The sequence below is a fragment of the Rattus norvegicus genome, chromosome 7 (genome assembly GCF_021556685.1).
Source record: "Rattus norvegicus strain SHRSP/BbbUtx chromosome 7, alternate assembly SHRSP_T2T, whole genome shotgun sequence".
In the NCBI taxonomy this organism is placed as follows: domain Eukaryota; kingdom Metazoa; phylum Chordata; class Mammalia; order Rodentia; family Muridae; genus Rattus; species Rattus norvegicus.
Window position 1 is genome coordinate 31,240,682 of NC_141540.1, and position 21,492 is coordinate 31,262,173.

General features: G+C 41.5%; 1 protein-coding gene and 1 long non-coding RNA gene across 18 annotated transcripts in view; both read left to right on the plus strand.

Moving 5' to 3' along the window:
* C7h12orf42 (similar to human chromosome 12 open reading frame 42) overlaps positions 1-21,492 on the plus strand; it is a 189,532-nt gene that overhangs the window by 77,465 nt on the left and 90,575 nt on the right. For 9 of the 17 annotated variants that reach the window (XM_087558989.1, XM_087558987.1, NM_001439940.1 and 6 more), the window contains one exon: positions 18,650-18,718. The exons of 1 other annotated variant lie outside the window; for it this stretch is intronic. In XM_087558989.1, the coding sequence (XP_087415115.1) occupies positions 18,650-18,718 (69 nt within the window). Of the gene's footprint in view, positions 1-18,649; positions 18,723-21,492 lie in introns of all 17 variants that reach the window. 7 more of the 17 variants (XM_087558991.1, XM_087558992.1, XM_087558994.1 and 4 more) reach the window with 1 other exon arrangement.
* Positions 14,786-15,685, plus strand: LOC134479854 (uncharacterized). Its single transcript, XR_015624564.1, has 2 exons — positions 14,786-15,199; positions 15,346-15,685. It is a non-coding gene; the product is annotated as an uncharacterized LOC134479854 (long non-coding RNA).

The window sequence follows — 21,492 nt, forward strand, 5'->3', positions numbered from 1 at the left end:
GAATGGTTGACCTGTTCTCTTCCACTTCAGAAGCCTTCTACAAGGGACTGCAAACCGTGTGTGTGTGTGTGTGGTGTGTGTGTGTGTGTGTGTATGTTTTATGAGTCATGACCTTTACAGGACTCAACTTTATTTCAATGAACTTAAACAGATTTGACTAGAACAAGGGGTTTTTCGAAAACAGAGCCTCCAGCCAGGCTCTGTACACTCCACTGTTGCCCTCCATGGAACACCTCTTCCTCCTCCCGTTATTTAAGAAGTTATTTAATAATTCAGTACCAAATCTAATCAAGTTCAAAAACCTCATTATACATAAATGTACCCTTCTGGTTTCAATGAATATATTTTAGATACAAACATCATTTCTAACTAATAACCCCCTACCCTCTCCCCCCCTTTTTTTTTGAAAGTAAATGTGTACCAGAAATGCAGGACAGGAGAACAGGACTGAAATATATCATGATTAGCCATTCCTCCTGGAAGGCTGTTGTCTGACCGTCTTAGATAATTGATCGGTCTCTTGCGGAAGCGCTTGTGTACTTCCTGTGCATCGAGCTTTGGAACCACACAGAAGCGAGGCTGCGGGCTTTCCTCCAGTTTTCCAAAATTTTCTTAGTTCTCTCGCTGCTGCCTCTGGTTGGTTTTTATCATATTCGTTCAATCAGCCTTGTTTCCTGGAGTGTTTTTAAGTTTACACTTAGTCCTGTTTGCCGTTTGAAAGCCCCCTTAATTCACTTTTATGATCTCTTCCGAGGCCTCTGGTTCTCCCTAGCCCGGTGGGCTCCTCTCCCTGCTATGACCCTACAGCAGGCACGGGAGGCTGAAGCGACACTGAGAGCAGCAAAGATCCGAGTGCAAGAGGCCCCAACTGGAAGTTATCATCTGTGAGCAACTTAACAAAGATACTGGCTTCAATGACCGGAAGTGGCAGTTCATGCCATCTTCAAGCCTCTGAGGAAGGAGACCTCCAACATGGTGCCTGCTTTTGTCTGTGCTAAAGCTGAGCTAAGGGGCCATACCAGTCTTCACTACCAGCATAGAACCAAGTTGCTTAAGATGTTAGTTAGAAATCCGTAAAAAATATCTTCAAATATATGTTGATAAATAATTGATCGTGGCAGGAAGGACTGTGCATGCGCACAAGAAGGACAGTGCAGCTGCCTAACATTTCTTGGGGTTTGAAAAAAAAAAACAAATTTTAGGCTGGAGAAATGGCTCAGTGGTTAAGAGCACTGACTGCTCTTCCAGAGGTCCTGAGTTCAAATCCCAGCAACCACATGGTGGCTCACAACCATCTGTAATAAGATCTGATGCCCTTTTCTGGTGTGTCTGAAGACAGCTACAGTGTACTTATATATAAAATAAATAAATAAATTACAAAACAAATTTTATACAATATATTGTATATCACAATATTAAATTAAACTATGTAGTAAAATGTTTTATATTTCATATGTATTATATGTAATGTTATATGATATATATGTTTGACTGAGACGCCCCCTTATGCTCATATGACTGAACATCCCTGGGTCCCCAGTAGGTGGTGCTGTTCTGAGTGATGGCAGAAGTCGGGGAGACGAGGCTGGGTGGAGGGAAAGGCTGCTGCTTTGTAAGTCTGAGGGACTCCAGCTGCCCCTGCTTCCAGCCTGTTAACTCCCCGTGCTTCCTGGTTCCTTACACCTTCACGCATCTTCCTTCACCAGTCTCCTCACCTGCTGCTGTCCGGGGCTGACTCTTGCCTCTTGCTTTCTCACCGATGATGGAGTGGCGTTCTTTCAAACCTGTGGACCAAAATAAGTCCTCCTGTACCTTATTTCTTATCAAATATTTGGTCACAGTGATGAGAAAAACGAACCCAATGTATATAAATATTTTTAACATAATTTTATGCAATTCATAATTATGGAGGATTTTATAGTAAGCTTTTTCTTATAGAAATTTTATGGGCAGAGACTCTTTGCATAAAGTTCTTACATGAGATACACAATGATAAGTTAACGGTAACGATTTGAGCACCGTTGGCCGAGATATGACAAGCTATCTATCAGAGGGGAACCTGGACTGGAAATGACTAGAGGGTGATCTTTGGCTTATGGTTTCTAAGAAGGTCAAAGGTCAGGCTAGAATAGTCAAGTTAAAAAAAAAACAATGGACAAACGTAGGTCCAAGAGACTGGTGTTTATTCTGAGCAGATTGGAGGAGTCTGGAAGTGTAGTCTGGGGGGTTCTGGGTAAGGAGCATCTAAAGGGTTGAGGTCACTGAGGACGTTACCATTATCAATACCAATGGCCCATAGTGATTATCGGGATTATCAAACAGCCTTGGAAGGCTAAAGGCTTGTCTTTGCCAAGCTTTCTCCAAGCCACCACTCATGTGTCCTATGTCTTGTCTGCTTTTAGTTTAGTCATCCCATACATCTTCTGCAGTAAGGCCAACATGGACATGATTCTTCTAAGTTGTGTTTTTGAATGAAAACTCCCCACCTTCCTCCCTCCCTCCCTCCCTCCCTCCCTCCCTCCCTCCCTCCCTCCCTCCCTCCCTTCTTTCTTTCTTTCTTTCTTTCTTTCTTTCTTTCTTTCTTTCTTTCTTTCTTTCTTTCTTTCTTACTTTAATGATTACCCAATGACTTCCAAGTGAACTCCTAACTTCTTCTCAGTCCCATTGCCACACAAGCATGACACAGCGACACCGTGTTGTCATCCGCAAACTTCATGCTTGAGAACTGGGCCTGCTTAAAAGCTCACGTTTGAAGTAAGTTTATGGTTCCTGTTGGGTCTCCAGCCAAGAGTTGGGCATGCCTAAATCCTGTTTCCTCTCCAGCTGTTATCTACCATGACGCCATGACGGTCTCTCTCCTCCACGTGCTGCCACATCTTCAGCTTGCCTACGGTCTCTGAAAGGACCATGTCCTCCCTGTTGTATACGTAGCTCCCTGCCTAGCTTCATATTCCCATCCAGAGAAATTTACGTCTTTCATCCGAGTTTGGACAGTGATTTTTATTTTAGGAAGCCACATAGGGCTGTTTATCTTTTCTTACTGATTGCAATTCACCCTCTTAATCCTGTTTCCATGATGGGCGCAGACTGACAGAAGCACACAGGGAAAGAACCGCAGACATTTTACGATAGATATAAACAAGGTATGCAATATGGCGGCACAAAATGATAGCCAAATGTACTAACATGAGCTTTTAACGGTTTTATATTTTTTAAATTAAAAATTTAAATTATTTTGAGAATTTCGTACATGGCTACTATCTCATACCACCTCTATCATTCCCTTAACTCCTCTGTGTGTTCCCCCAACTTCCTCTCAAATTCATGACCTCTTCTTTAATTATTGTCACACACACACACACACACACCTTATTCATGCATAAATACAATCTGTGAGCCCATTTAGTATTGCTCATATGTATATATGTTTAGGGGTTACTACTTAGGATTGGATAACCTGTCAGTGGCTTCCTCCCTGGAAAAGACTGGTCCTCCTCTCTCAGCAGTGATTGTCTGCAACTCTCCATCTAGGCGTGACCAGATGGAGTGACTTCCCCTGTCCACCTTGCATGTCACTCCAGCCACTTTCAAAGCATCGCTTCTAGCCTGCCCTTAGCTGATTTACATACACCAGCGCTTATTGCAGAAAATGCACTGGTGTGCACCATCCCATTTCTGATGCAAAGTAGCATCCTGAGATCTGCTGATTGCCGTTTGTCATAGTGTTTAGTGGTGGACAGGAGAAGGCTGTATGCGTCTAAAGGCAAACAACACGAGCTTGCTGGGGTCTGGTTTTCATGGTCTGGCTTTGGACATTGAGAGAATCATGCTTAGGGACGACAGATGGTTCCAAAACCTGTATATTCCACAGATATAAAGATTACTCTATTAAAAATAACTATTGAGAAAACCTTTTTTTTTCTCAGTTGGTCAATAGGAGGATTTGGATATATAGTTCTTAAGAATTCGATCTGGGTTGGCACTAATTAAAATACAACTTTGAGTAAGTTGATAAATAGCTCTTGGTTATAAGACAGAGGAACAAAGTTAACTTCAAATATTATTGTGAACAAAGATGGATTAACTCAGAGTTATACACCTAAAATTGATGTTCTATTTTCAGAATTTGGTCCAAGGTCAAGTGTGAAATGTAGCCCCTGTCACTTGGATCTTGTGCAATGTCGCCATGCATGCCTGCATCCAAATATTTAATTCCTCACTTATCCACCCATTTATCCATTCCCTTGTTATCTATCCACTTACCCAATAACCCCATCATCAACCCCACAATTCCTTATCCGATAAATCTTATGTAAGTTCTATCCTGTACAGATTTTCTCCTTATTGAGGATCTAAGAGCAGATAAGGCTATCTTTCTTCTCAAAGTGCTCAAAGCCTGATTTATTTTGTTCTTTATTTTAACAATAGATTTATTTACTTATTTCTATTTTATATGCATTGGTGTTTTGTCTCCATTGTGTGTCTATGTACTGCATGCATGCCTGTTGCCTGCAGAGACTAGAAGAGGGTGTCAGATCTCTTAGAACAGAAGCTATGGAGGAATGATTGTGAGCTGCCATGGGGATGCTGGGAATTGAACCTGAGTCCTCTGGGAAAAGCCTAACTCTTCTCTCTGACTCCCTTTTGTTCTTGTTCTTGGTTTTTGCTTTTTTGAAACGGTTTCACTGCATTGCCCAGGCTGGTCCTCATTTTGTGATCAATAGCCTTGCCTCAGCCTTCTGAGAACTAGAATTATCAGCATAGACTAGCATTCCAGTGTCTCTGCAAATATGTCTTGGATCCTTATGATTAGGACCTTGAGGCAGTTAAAGAGAGATGACAGTCGAAGGGAAGAGTGTGTGTGCCCCACACTGGGAAAGCATGGAGACCAGAGAGGACAGTGGGGCTTGTGAGAAGGTCGGTAAGATTTTGTAGAGTGGAGAATGCTGGCCAAGGTTGAGAGAACGACGTTTCTGGTAAAGGTGTAGACAACCTGCATGCCGATGAGAGGTGCTGAGAAAGCCTTTGTGATTTCTGAGCAGAGCAAGTGATGTGAAGTTGGACTATCCTTAAAAGGCCAATCCAGGTCATTTGGGGAGGTAGAGTGAGAGACTGAGGAGACAAGAGACACAGATCATTACAAGCTAGTTATTCAGATTTGGGTCGCTTCCAACACTCAGGCTGTTGCCATAGAGAAGCTAGGGGGCTTTCCAGTTAAAACCACTCAGTCTTGTTCACATTTCAGGAGCAGATAAGAGAAGTTACTTTTATATTGCTTTCATTTTTTAGTTCACATTCAACGTTGACTTTCTCTTAATTGTTGAGAAGATTAATTTGTATATTTAGATTGTTCTTAACCTGGTGCTTTAGTATAGTGGTCTGAAAAGACTTGGGCGGTAGAGTGAGGAGGGAAAGATACAGGTGTGTCTGAATTTAAGGGGAAGGGGAAGGGTAGGCCTCCTTTCTTACTAAAATAACGGGAACCTAAAACGAATCTGCTGTTCTTGTGCCTAGTAGTTGAAGTATCATTTATGTAATTCATATGCAAATACGTATTTACCTCTGTGAGACAATCTGTTCTAAGGCACAGGGCTTAGGGTACAGAATGTTAAAACAGATTTCTGTAATTCTCAAGGTCACCAACTTAAAATTAAACACCATAATAATGTAGGAGATGAAAGGTCCTTTTCGTGGAGTGCCTAGTGTATAGAGTTGTTAGGTAGGGGCTAACTGCCTATCTTTGTGCTCTGCAAAGCAAACCTCAAGATGGCTGTTATACGCAGTTATAAGCACAGCGTGTTGTATGAGTGAATTCATTATGGTTTTGTGGGTAGGGTGCACTGGAGAAGTAGAGTGCTTGCTTTAGCTTCAGGAGTGTATTAGATCCATGAAACCATCATTCCTACACAGCTTCATTGAAACTTACCCATTCGAGCCTCTCTGTAGCAATACTGACACTAGATTGTGTGTGTGTGTGTGTGTGTGTGTGTGTAAAATATATATTTCTTCATATACTAAGCTCTGTCTATGTTACTTGCTAACCGCTCCTCCCTGACTCCCTGATATATTAAACCTTTTGCTTTATGCAAGATTCTGATATATTTTGAGTGTTTTATAAGCTCGGTAGATCAACTGAAAATATGTCGGAGTCAGAAATAGTTTCTCTACATTTCTTTTCTACAAAATTTTGTATTACTTTATATACACACACATGACCTTAAGGAACACGAATTTTAGTTATAACAAAACAGACATCCGGATGGCATCCTAGCACACACGCACACACCTTACACACTCAGTGTACAAAGGCTAAGACATACGTGGAGAAGAAGACCAAGTTGCCCCAGAGATAACCTGTTAATTCATGTGAATGCCCCGGAGAAAACCCAGGAAGCTTGCACCAGGCTGAGGGGATTTCGCTTCTTGGAAACAGGGAGAAAAGAATAAAATTTGGCACTTTCTCAGCGTGGCAGCTGTGCCTGTCTCCACAAGAAAATGCCATTAAGCAATTTGCGAATTCTTGTTATATAATTACTCTTCACTTAAGGTGACTATTGTGTTCTGTCCCTCATTATGAGTATCTTGTGGTTTGATTTTTGGCATATTTAATCCTGCTCAAAACCAAATTAAACTCCTAAAGCATATGCTACTGTAAAGCTTGAATCACAGGCTTTTGTGGTATTTTGCAGAAAGGTTGTCTGGGAAAAGAAAAACTCAAAGCAAAGAGCTCAATGTACTATACATGCCTCTCACGAGTCAGAGGCTGGAGTGATTTTTGGACCATCACTATGTAAGCACAGTGTGGGAGTGAGTGTCACATTCAATGATGACATCACCCATGGCCTCCCTCTTATCAGATTTGGCTAGATGGAGGGCCTCCTGCTTGCCTAGAAAACCAGACAATAATAGCTTTGGTTAATCCAAAAGGTACATCAGAAGTGGGAATTATTGAGGAATAGGCTATCTGGTGGTTCTTTCTAATTTGTGGTCTAGATGAGACTGTACGAAGGCCTTGGTTATGTTACAGTGTACTAATTTCAAAGGTTTGACCAGAATCTGTAAGAAAAGGTATATTTTTCCAAACAGGAATACTTCAACCTAAAGTTTCAATAAGTTTCCCTTTACACTGTTATTTTTACCCCTTTTGATCTTCATGAAGTCTTATCTAAGAGTCTTATTAAGCTATCTAATTCTTTCAACAGAGTAGAGTGTTTATTTCTATCTTTGTAATTATAGCGTCATGATGCCTTGGGTTATACTAGTTCCTAGTCATGCTCTTCTCTCATCGAGAAACCAAGCACACACAAGTTTATATGCTGCTGCGTGGTCAGGATCACGCCAGGATTATTTAATTTCATTACATTTTATAGGCACCGTTAGCCGACCGTCATGATTTCCTGTTAGTATTTGTGTATTTGGGTTTAATCTTTGGGCAAGGGTGCTTTTTGCTTGGATTATTCAGATAGTTTATTTCTGGAACATGATATTAACAATAATATTTACACACACTCAAACCACTGTTTTACTTACCATGGTTATCGTCTAATACCTATTCCAAAGACTGATGAAATGTTTTAACATGTATAAAACACTTGGCATTGTGTGGGGATTTCCTAAGAGGCTGCTTTTGTCATTCTGTCCTAAAGGGCATAGGGATGGCAAAGGGAGGAGGAGACAACTGGAGCGTATCATACCTTTGAGTTTAGTCTGTTTTCTCCACAAACGACACATCTACCCCATGTTAAGGAAAGCCAAGTCCACTCTACCCACAAATACACACTCTGAGATGTCATCTTGTACAGCCTCTGTTGGTTTTGAACTCACAGTGTAGCCAACGATAATCCTCTTGATCATCTCTCATCTCCAACTCCAAGCACTGGGGCCACAGGCTGCCCTCTTCCTCCTGTGGCTTCCTTAACCTACATGCTAGGTAAGCTCTCTACTAACTAAGCCATGTCTTCATCCAAAGTTCTCTCTGGTAGGAAGAATTTATCTCTCCGGGAAGTTTGTTAGACAAACACAGCATATATTTGCACCACAGACAGACTTTTTGGTCATGACCTTTTGGCTGAATTAAAATGTATTTAGCATTCAAGTGAGTAAAATTAAATCAAAGTAGTCTCCGGGTTCGGTGTGTTTCTCACTGATTCTGAATGATAACGTTTTTTCCTGTGCTCATCAAAGGTTAAAAATTTGGACTTAGTTAAAATGTTAGTCTGCAGAAAGAATTCTAGAACATGTGCTTTCTCTTGGAGTATCAGATGGTGTTTTGTTGCCTTGGTAACATGTCCAGATGTGACATATACCTGAGTGTAAGTATAGTCTACTTAATTATGCTCAACAAACTCAGAGTACAGTAATTAGCGCTTGCTGCATTGGCTTCCCAGTCTGTGAGCAGCAGGGACTTTATCAAGCTTTTTCTGGGTAGTAGTTAAGACTACAAGTGGGCCACGGCATGGCAGCAATGTGTTCTTAAGCCACTTGATCTTTCTGCCTTCTCTCTCCTCGTGTGTGTGTGTGTGTGTGTGTGTGTGTGTGTGTGTGTGTGTGTTTGTCCTAGCATGTTTAGGTTGCTATAATAAAATTACTGGACTGGGTAATGTACAGACAATAGAATTTCATTGTTCACACTCCTGCATATTTTCAAGTTCAAGGTCAAGACACTAGATGAATCAGTGTTCTCCGAGTACGATGCTTTATTGCTGTCCATTCTATGACAGAAGGGGCAAAAATGTCCCCTTAGGACTTGATGATGTCTTCAGTCCCATTCATTGGGCCAAGCCAACTCCCGAAGGCCCCAACTTCTGATACCAACACATTGGTCTTACGAATTTTAATGCATGGATTTAGGAAGGAAAGACGCAGCCCGGCTATGGCAATAATCAGCTTTTACTTTTGAATGTTAACTTTGTATTTTCTTGTATCTAATGTTATCATATCATATGGAGAAAAGGGGACCACTATGGGGAGAACAAATTGCTATAGTATTACACAATAAAAAGGACAATAAGCCCCCTTGTGTTTATTACTTATTTTAAAAATTTTCATATTGAGACGGTTAAATAGGGGTCAGAAGAAGACTTGGTGGTTAAGAGAACGTTCTATTCTGGGACAGGATTCTAGTGTGGCTTTCAGCAGTCACGTCAGGCGGCTCGCAACCACCGAGAACTCTTAACTCCAGGGTAATCTGATGCCTCTGGCCTCTGGACGTGTGGGCATGCTCTCTCACACAGACACGCAAGCACCCACAAATAGCAAAAATATTTAAAAAGGATTAAATAAACTTTATTAAAGAAGACACCAAATGAGAAGGTGTGTATTTAATATTGTATTAACTATTTAATATGATTATATAATCTTTTATATAATATTAATGCATAATATTATTAACGAAAGAGACGGACTTCTTTCCATCTATGTGGTGAATGAGTGAATTGTTTCTCAGGCTGATAAAAGAGATGGCAGGTGACTCTACAAATGTTCTGTGTGCTTCTATACAGACGGAAGAAGGAAAATAATTCAAATGTGTCTTTCCTCGAAGGTTTTCCTCAAAGGTAGATAAATTCCAGAGTCAACGTAATTTGAACTGAGTTTGGAGTCTTGGGGATCTTGGTCCAAATCCCCCTTGTTTAGTAACTGTGTGTCCTTGGACGGGTCAATTTGTCTAGTCGTCCATCTGTTTTCTTACATGGCTAAAGAGCAGTTTCTCTTCTACAGGACGGTTGAGATGAGTTCAGTACTGTCAACCCCACCCATTACTCCTTCCGGTTCGGCTTTCCGGAGGGTGACGGTACAGAAGCAAACGGTCTTCTACTTTGCGCCTACTTTTCTCATCAGTAAGGATAGAGGACAGCTGCATTCAACCCTAGACAAGAAGCCGCTCTGGAAGTGGCCTTCCTGTTCCCATCCACTCTGCAACTCTTTTTCTTCTTGCTGGAACCAAGTTACAGTCTTAAATGTCCCTCCTGCAACTCGTTCCAAAGCATTGGCTACAAAAATAAAGGGCGGTGTCCGTTGCTTCCCCTTCAGCTCTGGGACTTGCTTGCGGCACAAAAACCATGCCGACAGCATTGATGCTCTTTCCTAGGGAGCTTAGAAGGATTTCCAGGCAGTGGTTTCTTGTTGACTTGAACATCTGCACTGAGGGTCTGTATCCCAGCCAGAGGGATTAAACGAGTGTGTCCTTTTCTACATGCCAGCCAGATCACACAGGCCTAGAAGGCCTTCAGATGTGATGCTTGCCAGAGCAGCCATGTTGTTGGGTTTGAGTGAACATGGATTCAAGTCAAAGGTGATTCAGTTGTCTGACCTAGCAGTCACACAGGAAAAATCAAGTGCACAGAGCCACAGAGACCTTGAGTCAGAGATGATGGTTCAGATACCTACCTTCTTTTCATGTAAATGAGGTGCTTGAGTGAATTACTTGAGTTCCTAAATTGGCTAAAGGGCTAGGATCCAAATTTGAGACACATGACCTCATAATTGAATCTCATTTAGTTCTGTTTCCGATGTTTGCTCATGAAGACTGTGTCTTTGGGTATGGATGGCCCTAGAAAACAGCAGGTTCAAAGCATCTGTGCAAATTCTGACTAGAGATTGGATAGTGAGGTAGAAATGTGGCTGGAGATTCAAACTTCAAATGGGATGCTGAATTACATGATCGGCAAGATAACTTCTGGCCCTAGATCCTTAGGTTCACTTTTTATTGTATCAGTTAAGAGTATAATTTCTTAAATATGAAATCCCAGGAAGCAATTACCAAGTCTGGTGCTCATTTAAAATCGGGCATTTAAGACTTTAAATAACATTCAGTTTAATTAACTTATGTTTGGTTTCCATGAGACGTCTTTAGAACTCTGGTTATGGTCCTAAGTGCTCACAGCATGAGGTGAAAAATGATAAAATTTAGAAAAGAACCAATATTTAAGATTCTCAAGTTAAAGAACTAATAGATGGTGAGACCCCAAAATTACTTTCTGGTAAAAAAAAAACAACATTGGTGTATACCTCTTCCTTCAAAAGCATCTATGGGGCAGTTGACTGTTGAAAAGAATTTCTAAATATGAGATTTCAGAGGCACGCATCTGTCCATTTTGAACACAATGGATGTTAAATAGATTTTTGAGTTGGTGTGTGTGTGTGTGTGTGTGTGTGTGTGTGTGTGTGTGTGTGTGTGTGATGGGTATGAATGTGAGCCCTGGAAACCACAGTGAGTTTCTCTTGTGTCCCATCTTCCCCCTTGCACAGCTTTAAATCTAACTCTGCCCATACTATTGTCCAGGAAAAACAGGCCATATTGTGCCGATTGCTATTAAATTAAAGCAGAAAGAGAGAGACACAAACGTGGAAATCCATATTGCCAGCAGGGATACCACCATCTTTTATTTGGCGTTTTGGGAGGGTCAGAAAGTCATGACAGGCATCTGACCCCTGATAACCTCTTTGATGTTTCTGTGTGCAGCTTTTTTTTTTCGGGGGGGGGGGTGAACTTAATTAAATACAATTGAATTTCCCTGCTAACATGCCCAGTGAAAGGCCTCCTTTGAGATGGCTGGGTATTTGCTGGTGAGGAACAAACAAGGATGCTTCTTTTGTTCCTCAAAGAAAAGTTAGCATATGTTAGTTAAGGATTTGTGATTTCTTTTGACTAGACTGACTGGTTCCTGGAAATGCAATGATTCTTCTGAAATGGTAGCCACATGTCAAAATGGAATGCATGATCCATAAAAACCCCCAACCCCCCAAGAATTCCGCCCAGGCCGTTTATTGTAAAGTTTCCTGTGTCTAGCCACACTTGAAAAACAAATGCTCATCAGCGACTTACAATGAAGCTGCAGATATTTGCCTGTACCATAATATCATTTGTCCATTTCTTGGATTTTCTTGTAGCCACAGGAAGGGATATTTGTAGAGCCTTGTTCCTGCTATTTGATTGAGTACAACTTTAAGCAGATGTTGACAAAGAATATTCCCTTGTTGCTTTTGCATAGTTGACCTCGGGTATCCAAAGTCGAATAAGCAACCGGTTTCCTGGTAATGTTTTAATCAAAAGAAGCAGCATCTCTAAATAATGCCATTTAAATAAAGTTTCTATTCATAAAAAAATTCAGATAAAGTGTTCATTGTTTTTCTTGAGTTTCTGGAACCAGTGGCTGACAGTTAGCAAATGAGGAATCCATTTATGATCTCGATGCCCACAAAGAGCGAGTGATTTTGTTCAGCTCAGAGCCTGCCTGTTTATCTAGAGGGGAATCAGATTTACTACTTAGGCTCGGAATCTTTTAGCTTAGATGATTTTTGTCTTCCTTGAAGAGAGAGGATTAGAATTGGAAACTGGTGCTTTTGGATTTAAAGTTGACTATTGTAAGTGTTAAGCCTCCCTCCTCACCTCCATGCCCCACCCCTCATCTTTTCTAGATCCCTCTGATTATTAGGGGGATAAAAAGTCAGCACTTGACCCATTGCCCTGTCTGGCTTCTGTCTTATCTCTTGTTCTCCATTCATCGTGGAACTCCTAACTTTGCTACCATACTGGAATAGTTTTTAGACACAGCTACTTGTTCTACACTGTGGCAGTCACATCTGCTGTGTGACGTTGGAAGGTTTTTTTTTTTTCTTTTTTTCGGAGCTGGGGACTGAACCCAGGGCCTTGCGCTTGCTAGGCAAGCGCCCTACCACTGAGCTAAATCCCCAGCCCCGACATTGGAAGGTTTTGCTCTACACAAGGATGCTACTGACCAAACCAAATCTTGTCAGGGGGCCCTATGTGCCTAGAGACGGTGCCAGCCTGTTCATTTTTGAAGTTCATTTAGAAGTCCATGAGACTAGTGGTGTCTTTGCCGAATGCATTTCTTGGCCTGGTTTCTGCCTGTTTCAAAGTTGAAGCCTTTCAAAGGTAAAGATGCTTTCAAGACTGAGAATAACATTATAGTTATTTAAGAGGTCCAAAAATTCATTGTCAACAGGAAGTTTGCCCAAGGCTGATAAAATATTAGGTCACTATGAGACTGGGATCCTGGGATTTTTTTTTTTTTTTTTTTTTGGTATATTTAAAATGTCAAAGTACTAGCTTGAGGGAAGGAAAAAATGGTGGACTGTTTGTATTGCAATGCAATATCAGCATCTTCTTTTCTCACAGGCTGCCTCATGCTCTACAATCTAGACCTTCTGAAATACTTCGGCAAGGTAGCAGGGTACCCTGAGAAGAACACAGGCCTTGCAACTAGGTAGACTCACCTTGGAATCCCGACCTTGGGATGGAGTGAAATTCTTTAGGGTTTCAGACTTCTCATTTCCAAAATAAATCTTGATTAAAAATAGCAGACACGCAGTGGTGTCTTGGTTGAGAGTTTGGCGATCCACTCCAGGGACAGAGCTCTTCCTCTCATCGTCAGCAGCTAACAAAGGATCAGAATGTTCTCCAGGAAAGGCTTGGCCACATCTGTTCTCTGCGACTACCATTTTGCTTCTTTCTCTGCCACTAAATCTATATTTGCTTCTGTTTCCAGATTTAGCTCAATGGATCTACCCTTCAAGAAGTGGCCCCTGTTTCTTCTTTGCGTTTCTACCTATGTCTCGGGGAGGAGTTTCTCGGGTACTCCATCTATCCTTCCATTAGGGCTTTTGTCCTGCTGGGCTTGGAGCTTCCAGGGAAGTACTGTGGAGACTGTGTTCCATTTAGTTTTACTTCTTTGGTGCTGACCACACTACAGTGTGACACAATCTTGATTGCAGTAACCAGACAAGTGGTGTTTACTTTTGGCATGGCTAGACTGTGTCTTTGTGTTTCATTGTTAGTGGACATTGCTTAATTCCTGGTCCATTATACTTTCTAGGACTCTCCTCAGAGAGGGATTTATCTATTTCCAAAGCTTCGGTTATCTTTAATCTTAACCTTTTTATTTTACCTTTTCTTTTTTTCTTTTCTTTTTTTTGAGATGGGGTCTTGCTAAATAGCCCTGGCTGGTCTCTTAGCAGTTATCTATCGCATACAGGTTACTCTTGGCAATTCTTCTGTGTTGGCCTCCAAAGCGTTGGAGTTATAGGCGTATTCCATCATTCCTGCCCTCTCAGAACCTTTTAAAGACAACAGGCAGGGTAAAGATTGGTGGCTCAGCAAGGTGTTATATGGGAAGCACATTGTCAGGAGGCTTAATGCAAGAGCAGGGACTCAGGCTCTTTAACCAGTGAGTCCCAGGTGACCTTGACTGTACATTAAAATGTAAGAATTGTGGTAGGTAATAGCTGCTTCAGGAAGAGCGGATTCCTTGAATTTTCTGACGAATGAATGTCTTTGGCTATGAAGGCTCCTGACAAGCTCCCGGGACAGCAGCCGAGGGAATAAAGTGGTGATGTTGGCACACCGTTGAGGCGCTGCTTAAGTCAGGAAGCAATCGGCCAACCAAGACCATGTCAAATGAAGCACCCCCTCCTAGGTTAGAGCTAAGTAGACACCCTAGATTTTAAAAGGGGGTTCAGTTAATTTGAGAGATGAGTTTTTGAGCTTAATGTCTTCATTTTACGCCTAAAAGTAAACTGGTTTTTCTCTTATAATCAAAGTACAGCTTTTAAAAAGAAACAGTGCTCATCGTGGCAAACACATCTTTTTGTTCGGTGCAGTTCAATGACCTAACCAGGGATTTCAAAAGCTATCTCCTGGCTTCCGCTTTCCGTTCCAATCCCAGGGGCAAAGCAAGTATTTGCTTTTAGCATTGTTGACACCCAAGCACTTCGCCAATGTTTCCACAAGGCCAGCTGCCCTTTGTAGAGCCTCCTGGGAACTTTTCTTTTGGTTACTAACCCTCGAGTGCACGCAGATCTTTATTTGGGGAGATATTTGTCACAGCCCATCTTTCAAAGGAGGGCGACCCAGACCTTGACTCAAGCTTGAAAATCTTTGTGTCTTTACTCAGTCCTCTAGGCTCATCTGAAGATTTTCTCTTGCAGCCTATTCATCTTATTGCTAACCTAGGAGGGAGCACGCATGCGCGCACACAGCACGCACGCACACAGCACGCACGCACGGACGCGCGCGCGCGCACGCACCACGCACGCACGCGCTCACGAACGTTGTGTTGCTTCTTATTCGTCCACTAAATCTTAAAGGATTGGAAAATTTGAAAACAGTGGAATCCTGCCTGAAAGCTTTAGTGAAGTCTGCATGTAGCTCTGCAGGGACACGCCTGGTGATAAATTTCGTGTAAGTTTTAAATGAAAATTTGTGCTCCCTTCCTTTGCTTTAATTAGTTATCTCTCCTTGAATTCTTTCCTTAAGGCCACATTCTCTTCCTCTTCCTCTTCCTTCTTCCTTCTTCCTTCTTCCTTCTCCTCTTCCTTTCTTTCCAGGGCTGGAATTAAAGGTGTGTGCCGTCACTTCCTGGAAGTATTCACATCTGAAAAGAAGTTCTTGACTGTGTTTGTTGACTGCATCTCTTAGCCACGCACTGTATTGAATTCAGCACATTCAAACATCCTCTGAAGATTTAAAAAACGTCAGTGGTGAAACCTGTATCTGCGGTGGAATGGCCCCCTGAGCTCCTGCCTGCAGGCTCGTGTTTTCACCGGGCAGGTGGCGAGCATGTGTGTAATTGGAGCAAAACCTGTATCCTGAAGTATATGACACCTACTTCCACAGTCACAACACAAGTTTTTAAAAATCTAAATTAAAGGAACTGATCTGGCTTTATTTTTGGTAACCTGCCTGTTCTCTAGCATGTGGGTTATGACTGTATTTCTTTTCATTGAACTCGAGCCTCTTGTTTATCGCTTATGGGGTATTTTGCGTTCTCTTAGGTGTTTAAAGAAACACAGGGTGTTATTATTGTCGTTGTTGTTGTTGTTGATATTTATTTTGGGTGTTTTGGCGCAAAGCACCTTGCTTTCCGTGGCGACTCTTGTGGCTTTCTCAGTGCACTTGAGTTCGTGCTCAATGTGTCATTACTGCAAAAACAAGTTAATTGCTCTGTAAGTGTCCAGGATTCCCCTGCTTTAATTTTGCTCTCATTTACCAACCTTCAGCACGCACCAACTGCTCGACAACTTCATCAGAAAATCAGGTTAATGACTGACAATCAGTATCCTTGCTACTTTAGTGTCTCTCCGCCACCTTCTGCTTGTGGACCACAGTAATCTTTGTGTTTGAAAAGGGAACTCTATCTGCGCTGGAAGATTCAGTAGAAGACTTACTTTATAAATAGTTGATGCTAAAGAGTTGAGAGATCCTAATCTACACTGCTTCTTTTCTCGTTAGGTACCTCTGATGTTGTCGACTTGTAGACATCAAGTATATATAGTCATTTGCATATCAACCAAACCTCAACAAATCGTTCTTCTTTTTTAAAGGACAGAATGTACTTAGTTCTCTGGGGCTGTCGGCTGCCATGAAGCTTTGTTGTTTGGAAAGTACAAATCACAGGACTGCTGTGTACACATGTTCATGGGCTGCACTGGACACCTTGGAGACGATTGTGTTCTCATCACAGTTTCTCTGAATGATGCTACTCAGCTGTGCCCCTGACATGGGCATAGCTTGAGCAGTGCCACCAAGAAATCCCCATTGAAATCAATGTCAGGCCAGTGTACGGAGGGTCCTACCCACCCCAGACAAAGGTTACCTAGTTGGGAAACCCCACATCCATGAAAACGTGTGGTTGAACGAATGCAGAGATTCACTGAGGAGGGAAACTTATGTGCATGCTTGGCATGGGTCTAACTCTTCACCGGATCGTCTTCCCTTTAAACAGGGGTCTCTCCGTCCTGCACCTATGAGGTGGTTTTCCCAGGTCAAACAACACATCCGGATTTGAAGGCTGCCTATGTGTCCTGGTGACTCAATAGAGAGTTACGTAGTCAGCGATCTCGGGCTGTTCATTTTGTTGTGCAATCTGAAATAACTTCGTCACCCAGCATGCCAATGGCCATAGTTTAGGATTTCTTCCTGCTCCATATTCCAACTCATTTGGGGATCCTAGCAGGGACTTCCTGCATTCTTCAGTCCTGTTTGTTGTACATTTGTCATGTACAGAAATTGATACCAGGGCTACCAAGTGAAAGATGTGTTTGCTTGATTTCAGGAGATTATGCTCATGCCTATACTTATGGTATATCCGATATAATTAAACAATAATAGTTGTAATTACATAAATATAATTATATGTGAATATGATATATTCATATAAAATTTATTTATATATTTATATATTGTTTAATATAAATTTATACAATAAATATAAATACAAATATAAAAATACAAATAAAAATACAATTTTAAAATATTATACATTCATAATTCTTTTAGGTTCTGAAAATCAGTTTACTCATCCATATATTTCCTCTAGATTCCAGGAGTTTTATTGTTTTTCTTCTGCCTTAATCTTGACCTTTCATTTTTCACGTCCTTCAGTCTTGGTTTTGGATTTCAGGAAGACCGTCCTTTCCTTTTCTGTGTTTGTTGAGTGGGCAGTCTATTTCCCAGGTCCACACCGTCCACTACATTTGAGTCTGCATGTACCTGCTTTTCTCCTCCATGACATTCCCTTTTACTGCTATTCCACACATGAGTCTTTATAACTTTCCCTGTTACAGTCCTGTTCACTTGGGGTGGGAGAGATGTTCGGCAGTCAAGAGAACTCGCTGATCATGCTGAGGACCCAGGTTTAACTCCTAACGCCCACACGAAGCTGCTCATAACTATCTGTCCCTCCAGGTCCAGGGAATCACCCTCTTCTTGACTCTGGGCTCTTTCGTGCTCATGGTTCATGTATATACACTCAGGTACATACTTCATCCGAGATAGCCAGGTCAATAAATACAATCTTTAAATCCTGACGAAGAGCAGAAGCACCACTGCTTTGCAGGTGTGTACCTGTGTCCTGGCCTTGGGCCCATTGGGGCTTTCGTTCTTCAGGGTACCAAGACTGAGTTTAGCGAATGCTGGTAATAAGCCAAGGGCTCTGGGACACTCCCTGTGACTAACTGAAATGAAAAACAGCAAATTGAAAACAAGAAGCCAGAAAATCAATCCTGAGGTAATCTTATTAAGAGTTGACATTTTATGTAGAATGTCAACGTTCTCTCTCCTCATCGGATCCTGACGTACCTTCTCTGGCTGCCCGGAGCAATCGTGTTATATGTATAGCTCATTTGTTTCGAGCGGGTTTCTGCCATGTTAATTTGGCACGACACACAGTTCCAAATTAATGGCTTCCACCAAGAAGTATTCATTTCTTACTAATGTTCTTGGGTGTGCAGGATGGCTTTGGATAGATCAGTTGGGGGTGGCTCAATACTGTTTGAGACACATCAAACGCATATGGCAAAAGGCACACTGGTTTAGTCGTATTTCGTCCTGTTAAACTCAAGAGTCGTTAAGTACTGTATAACACACCATTGATGAAATTTTAAATTCGTTCAAGAGGGTTTTTTTTTTAAACTTCCTACATGTGGCTTCATCTGGACTCTTTCAACAGTGGCGACTACATTTAGAGTTTGCCATCGTTCTCATAGTAACTAGGCCAGTGCTCTGGGCATTTTCAGGTGCTCAGTGTAAACAGCCAAGGTCAGGGTGGATTAACTTCTGAGCTGCTTACAGCTCATCTCAGTGATGAAATGTGTCAAGTGACGCTAAATAAATGTCTTGTCTCTTTTCCAGAAGTCCTTTTACTATATTCCCATTGTGAGCAGTGTGACCCTGTGGGAAAGAGGCTCACCTCAGATAAGCGTGAGTAAGCAGAATTCTCTTCCTTGGACCACATTTGTACTGTCCTCTCCTTGTGTTCCAAACTCGACCCAACATTTGGTCTTTCATACTTATTTTGGAAATTGTAACTGTAAAACATTTGCGTTTTAAGTTCTCAGGTAAGAAGGATGTTAACGGTCTTTCCTATAGACCCTTGAATCTGTGTCTGAGAATCGTGCGATCTCTTCATTCTTTGAGCACATGGGTGTGTGCACAAAGGAAAGACTCATTTGGTTAGCAAGGACAGAAATTGTGTGCTAGGTGCTTTTTCACTCCCTGTATGTGTCACAACATAGAGAGGGTCTAGCATGAAAATTTTTGTCTTAAAATATAAAACATTGATCATTGAGCAATTTCAACACTCTGTGTGGCCTTGGAGCAGGCTGCCTTTATTCCTTGGTTGCTAATAACCCACTCATGGAAGGCCTTGAATATCTGTCCTTATGATGTGAATTTGTGGCTCTCTATGTGACTGTGTGTGTATTCAGAGATGGTCACCGTGACTGGCAGGCCAGCCCTGTTGTCATGGAGACAATGGTAGCATCCCAGATTTAGCTCTATCCAAGCTTTGGTTACAAGAGCACTACTGAGAAAAAGAAGGAGCTTTTTATTCCAAAATATACATTTCTAAGAGCTTTGTATATATCTGCGTCCTTCCTGTTTGCCATGAAGGGGATCACAGTGACTCGTAACGAAGACCTTAGACTTCAGGAATACTGATGAAGCTACTAGGTCCCAGGTAGGTGAAGGGGTTTAGAGGAAGTGATTCTAAGATAGTTTATGTTCTGGTCTTCCCTTTCCAAAATAGTCATTTCAGGCTAGTTAGGGCTGTATGGTGAGACCCTGTCACAAGCAGGTAAACAAACAGCTCCACCTGACAACAACCAGATAACCAACCAGTGGGACAAAGAAAAATTTGGAAAGAAGAAAGACAACATCAAACACCAACAAAAACTCCATCACAGCTTGTGACTGGGTTTTCCCCCAAGTAGGTTACAGTGACTGGAAATAGAACTCTAGTAAGCAACCAGAGGTGTCAACTCACGTTCTAAGATTAAGGAAAAAAGGCCAGTGTAGAGAAGATGAAAACATGGCCTACTTAAAACATACAAACAAACCCATGACCTGATTTTCTGCTGATTCTCTCCACAGTGGAGCGGAGGACTGAGTCTAAATAAGGCATCGGCAGTGTCATGTTTCTGTGTTTGTTTTTCCACTGGGACTTAAGCCGTTGGCCTCGTAAGAATCCATTCAGCTAATGGAGTCTATGACTCACAGGGCTTGTGGGGAAGGGAAAGGGCGGGGGCGCGGGGTGGGGGGGACATAAACAGAACCTCCTTATCGAGGCCATTCCATTAGTGTGCGAAGACCCTAGGAAGGCAAGACTTCCCTAAAGGTGGGTCACAAGTCCCTCCACTTGGCAAGGCGTGGTACACATTGCAGCCGCATGCCTCTCAAGCCTGTCAACAGCCAACTCCTGGGTAGCCTTCCTCTCCTCTGGCTTTCAGTGTGTATGTGTGTAGAGGGGTGGTGGATCCTGTCTGAGGCCAGGGTCTTGGTGCTTCCTGCATTCGCTTTGAACTGTGTCCACTCCTTCTTTCTGTTCTTTCTTTTTCCATCTGTGTGTGGCTTTGTGCATTGGAGGAACCACAGAGTAAAGATTTCAAGATGTCCCTCTCCTTAAAAAACAAAAAAGACACTTGTCATAGTTTATCACAAACTATATTCTAACTACTGAATGCTTTATTTCCTATTACATATCTTATCTTGGGTATTCTATATTGTATGTCAAATACTGTATAGCACATATCATAGACTTTAGGAATACTCTCTCTCTCTCACACACACACACACACACACACACACACACACACACACACACACACACACATATATCTCAAATATAGCGCACTGTCATGTATTGCCTGTTGGCTCTCCTCTGTCTGATTCCTGCATCTGAACGCAAACACTTCAGTATCATGCTTTTTTATATTGCATTGGTTAATAACCAAGAAAATCGTCAAATGGCTGTTATCAAAGCAGCAGCAAACAAAAAGGAAACTTTGCCTTTTTGGAAATCTGTGTCAGGAGTCAGAACAGATATCAGTGTGCGTTTTCCATTAGAACATGAGAAGCAAAAAAAAGATTTTTTTTCAATTAAAATTCAAAAATTCCTATTGCTCTCAAAGAGCCTGCCAAGAGGGTTTTGTAACTGTGGCTGAATTTGATTAAAATGCCAGAAATTGTTATGAAGAGAAAGAGAAAAATATGTAGCTCATCCTTACTTAAAGAGGAAACAAATTACAGAACATTCTGATTTACAAGATATATTAAATCGAGTGCTAGCAAGTTCAAATTCAGCCATGTATAAAATGTAAATACATTATAACTAATTAGGTTAATTCTAATGATGAAAGAATAGTTTAATATAAAAATAAAATTTCAAAATGCATATTAATAAAACAAATGGACAAAAACCCTTCCCATTCCTCTGGACATTTACTAGGTTAACATTAATTCATAGGAGGGAAACTTATTTAGAAAACTGGAAATATAAGAAATTGTTCTCTTTCTAAAATTTTCCTACAAATATTTTGATATATACATATATTTTATTTTCTTCCCCAACTCCTCCCCTTTCTCCCTACCTCCATGCAGATCCAACTTTGTATTCTCTCTCGCTCTCCTATCTTTCAAAAAACCAAACCAACCCCCCACAAAAAAATCCATGAAAATGAAAGAACACTCACATGTAC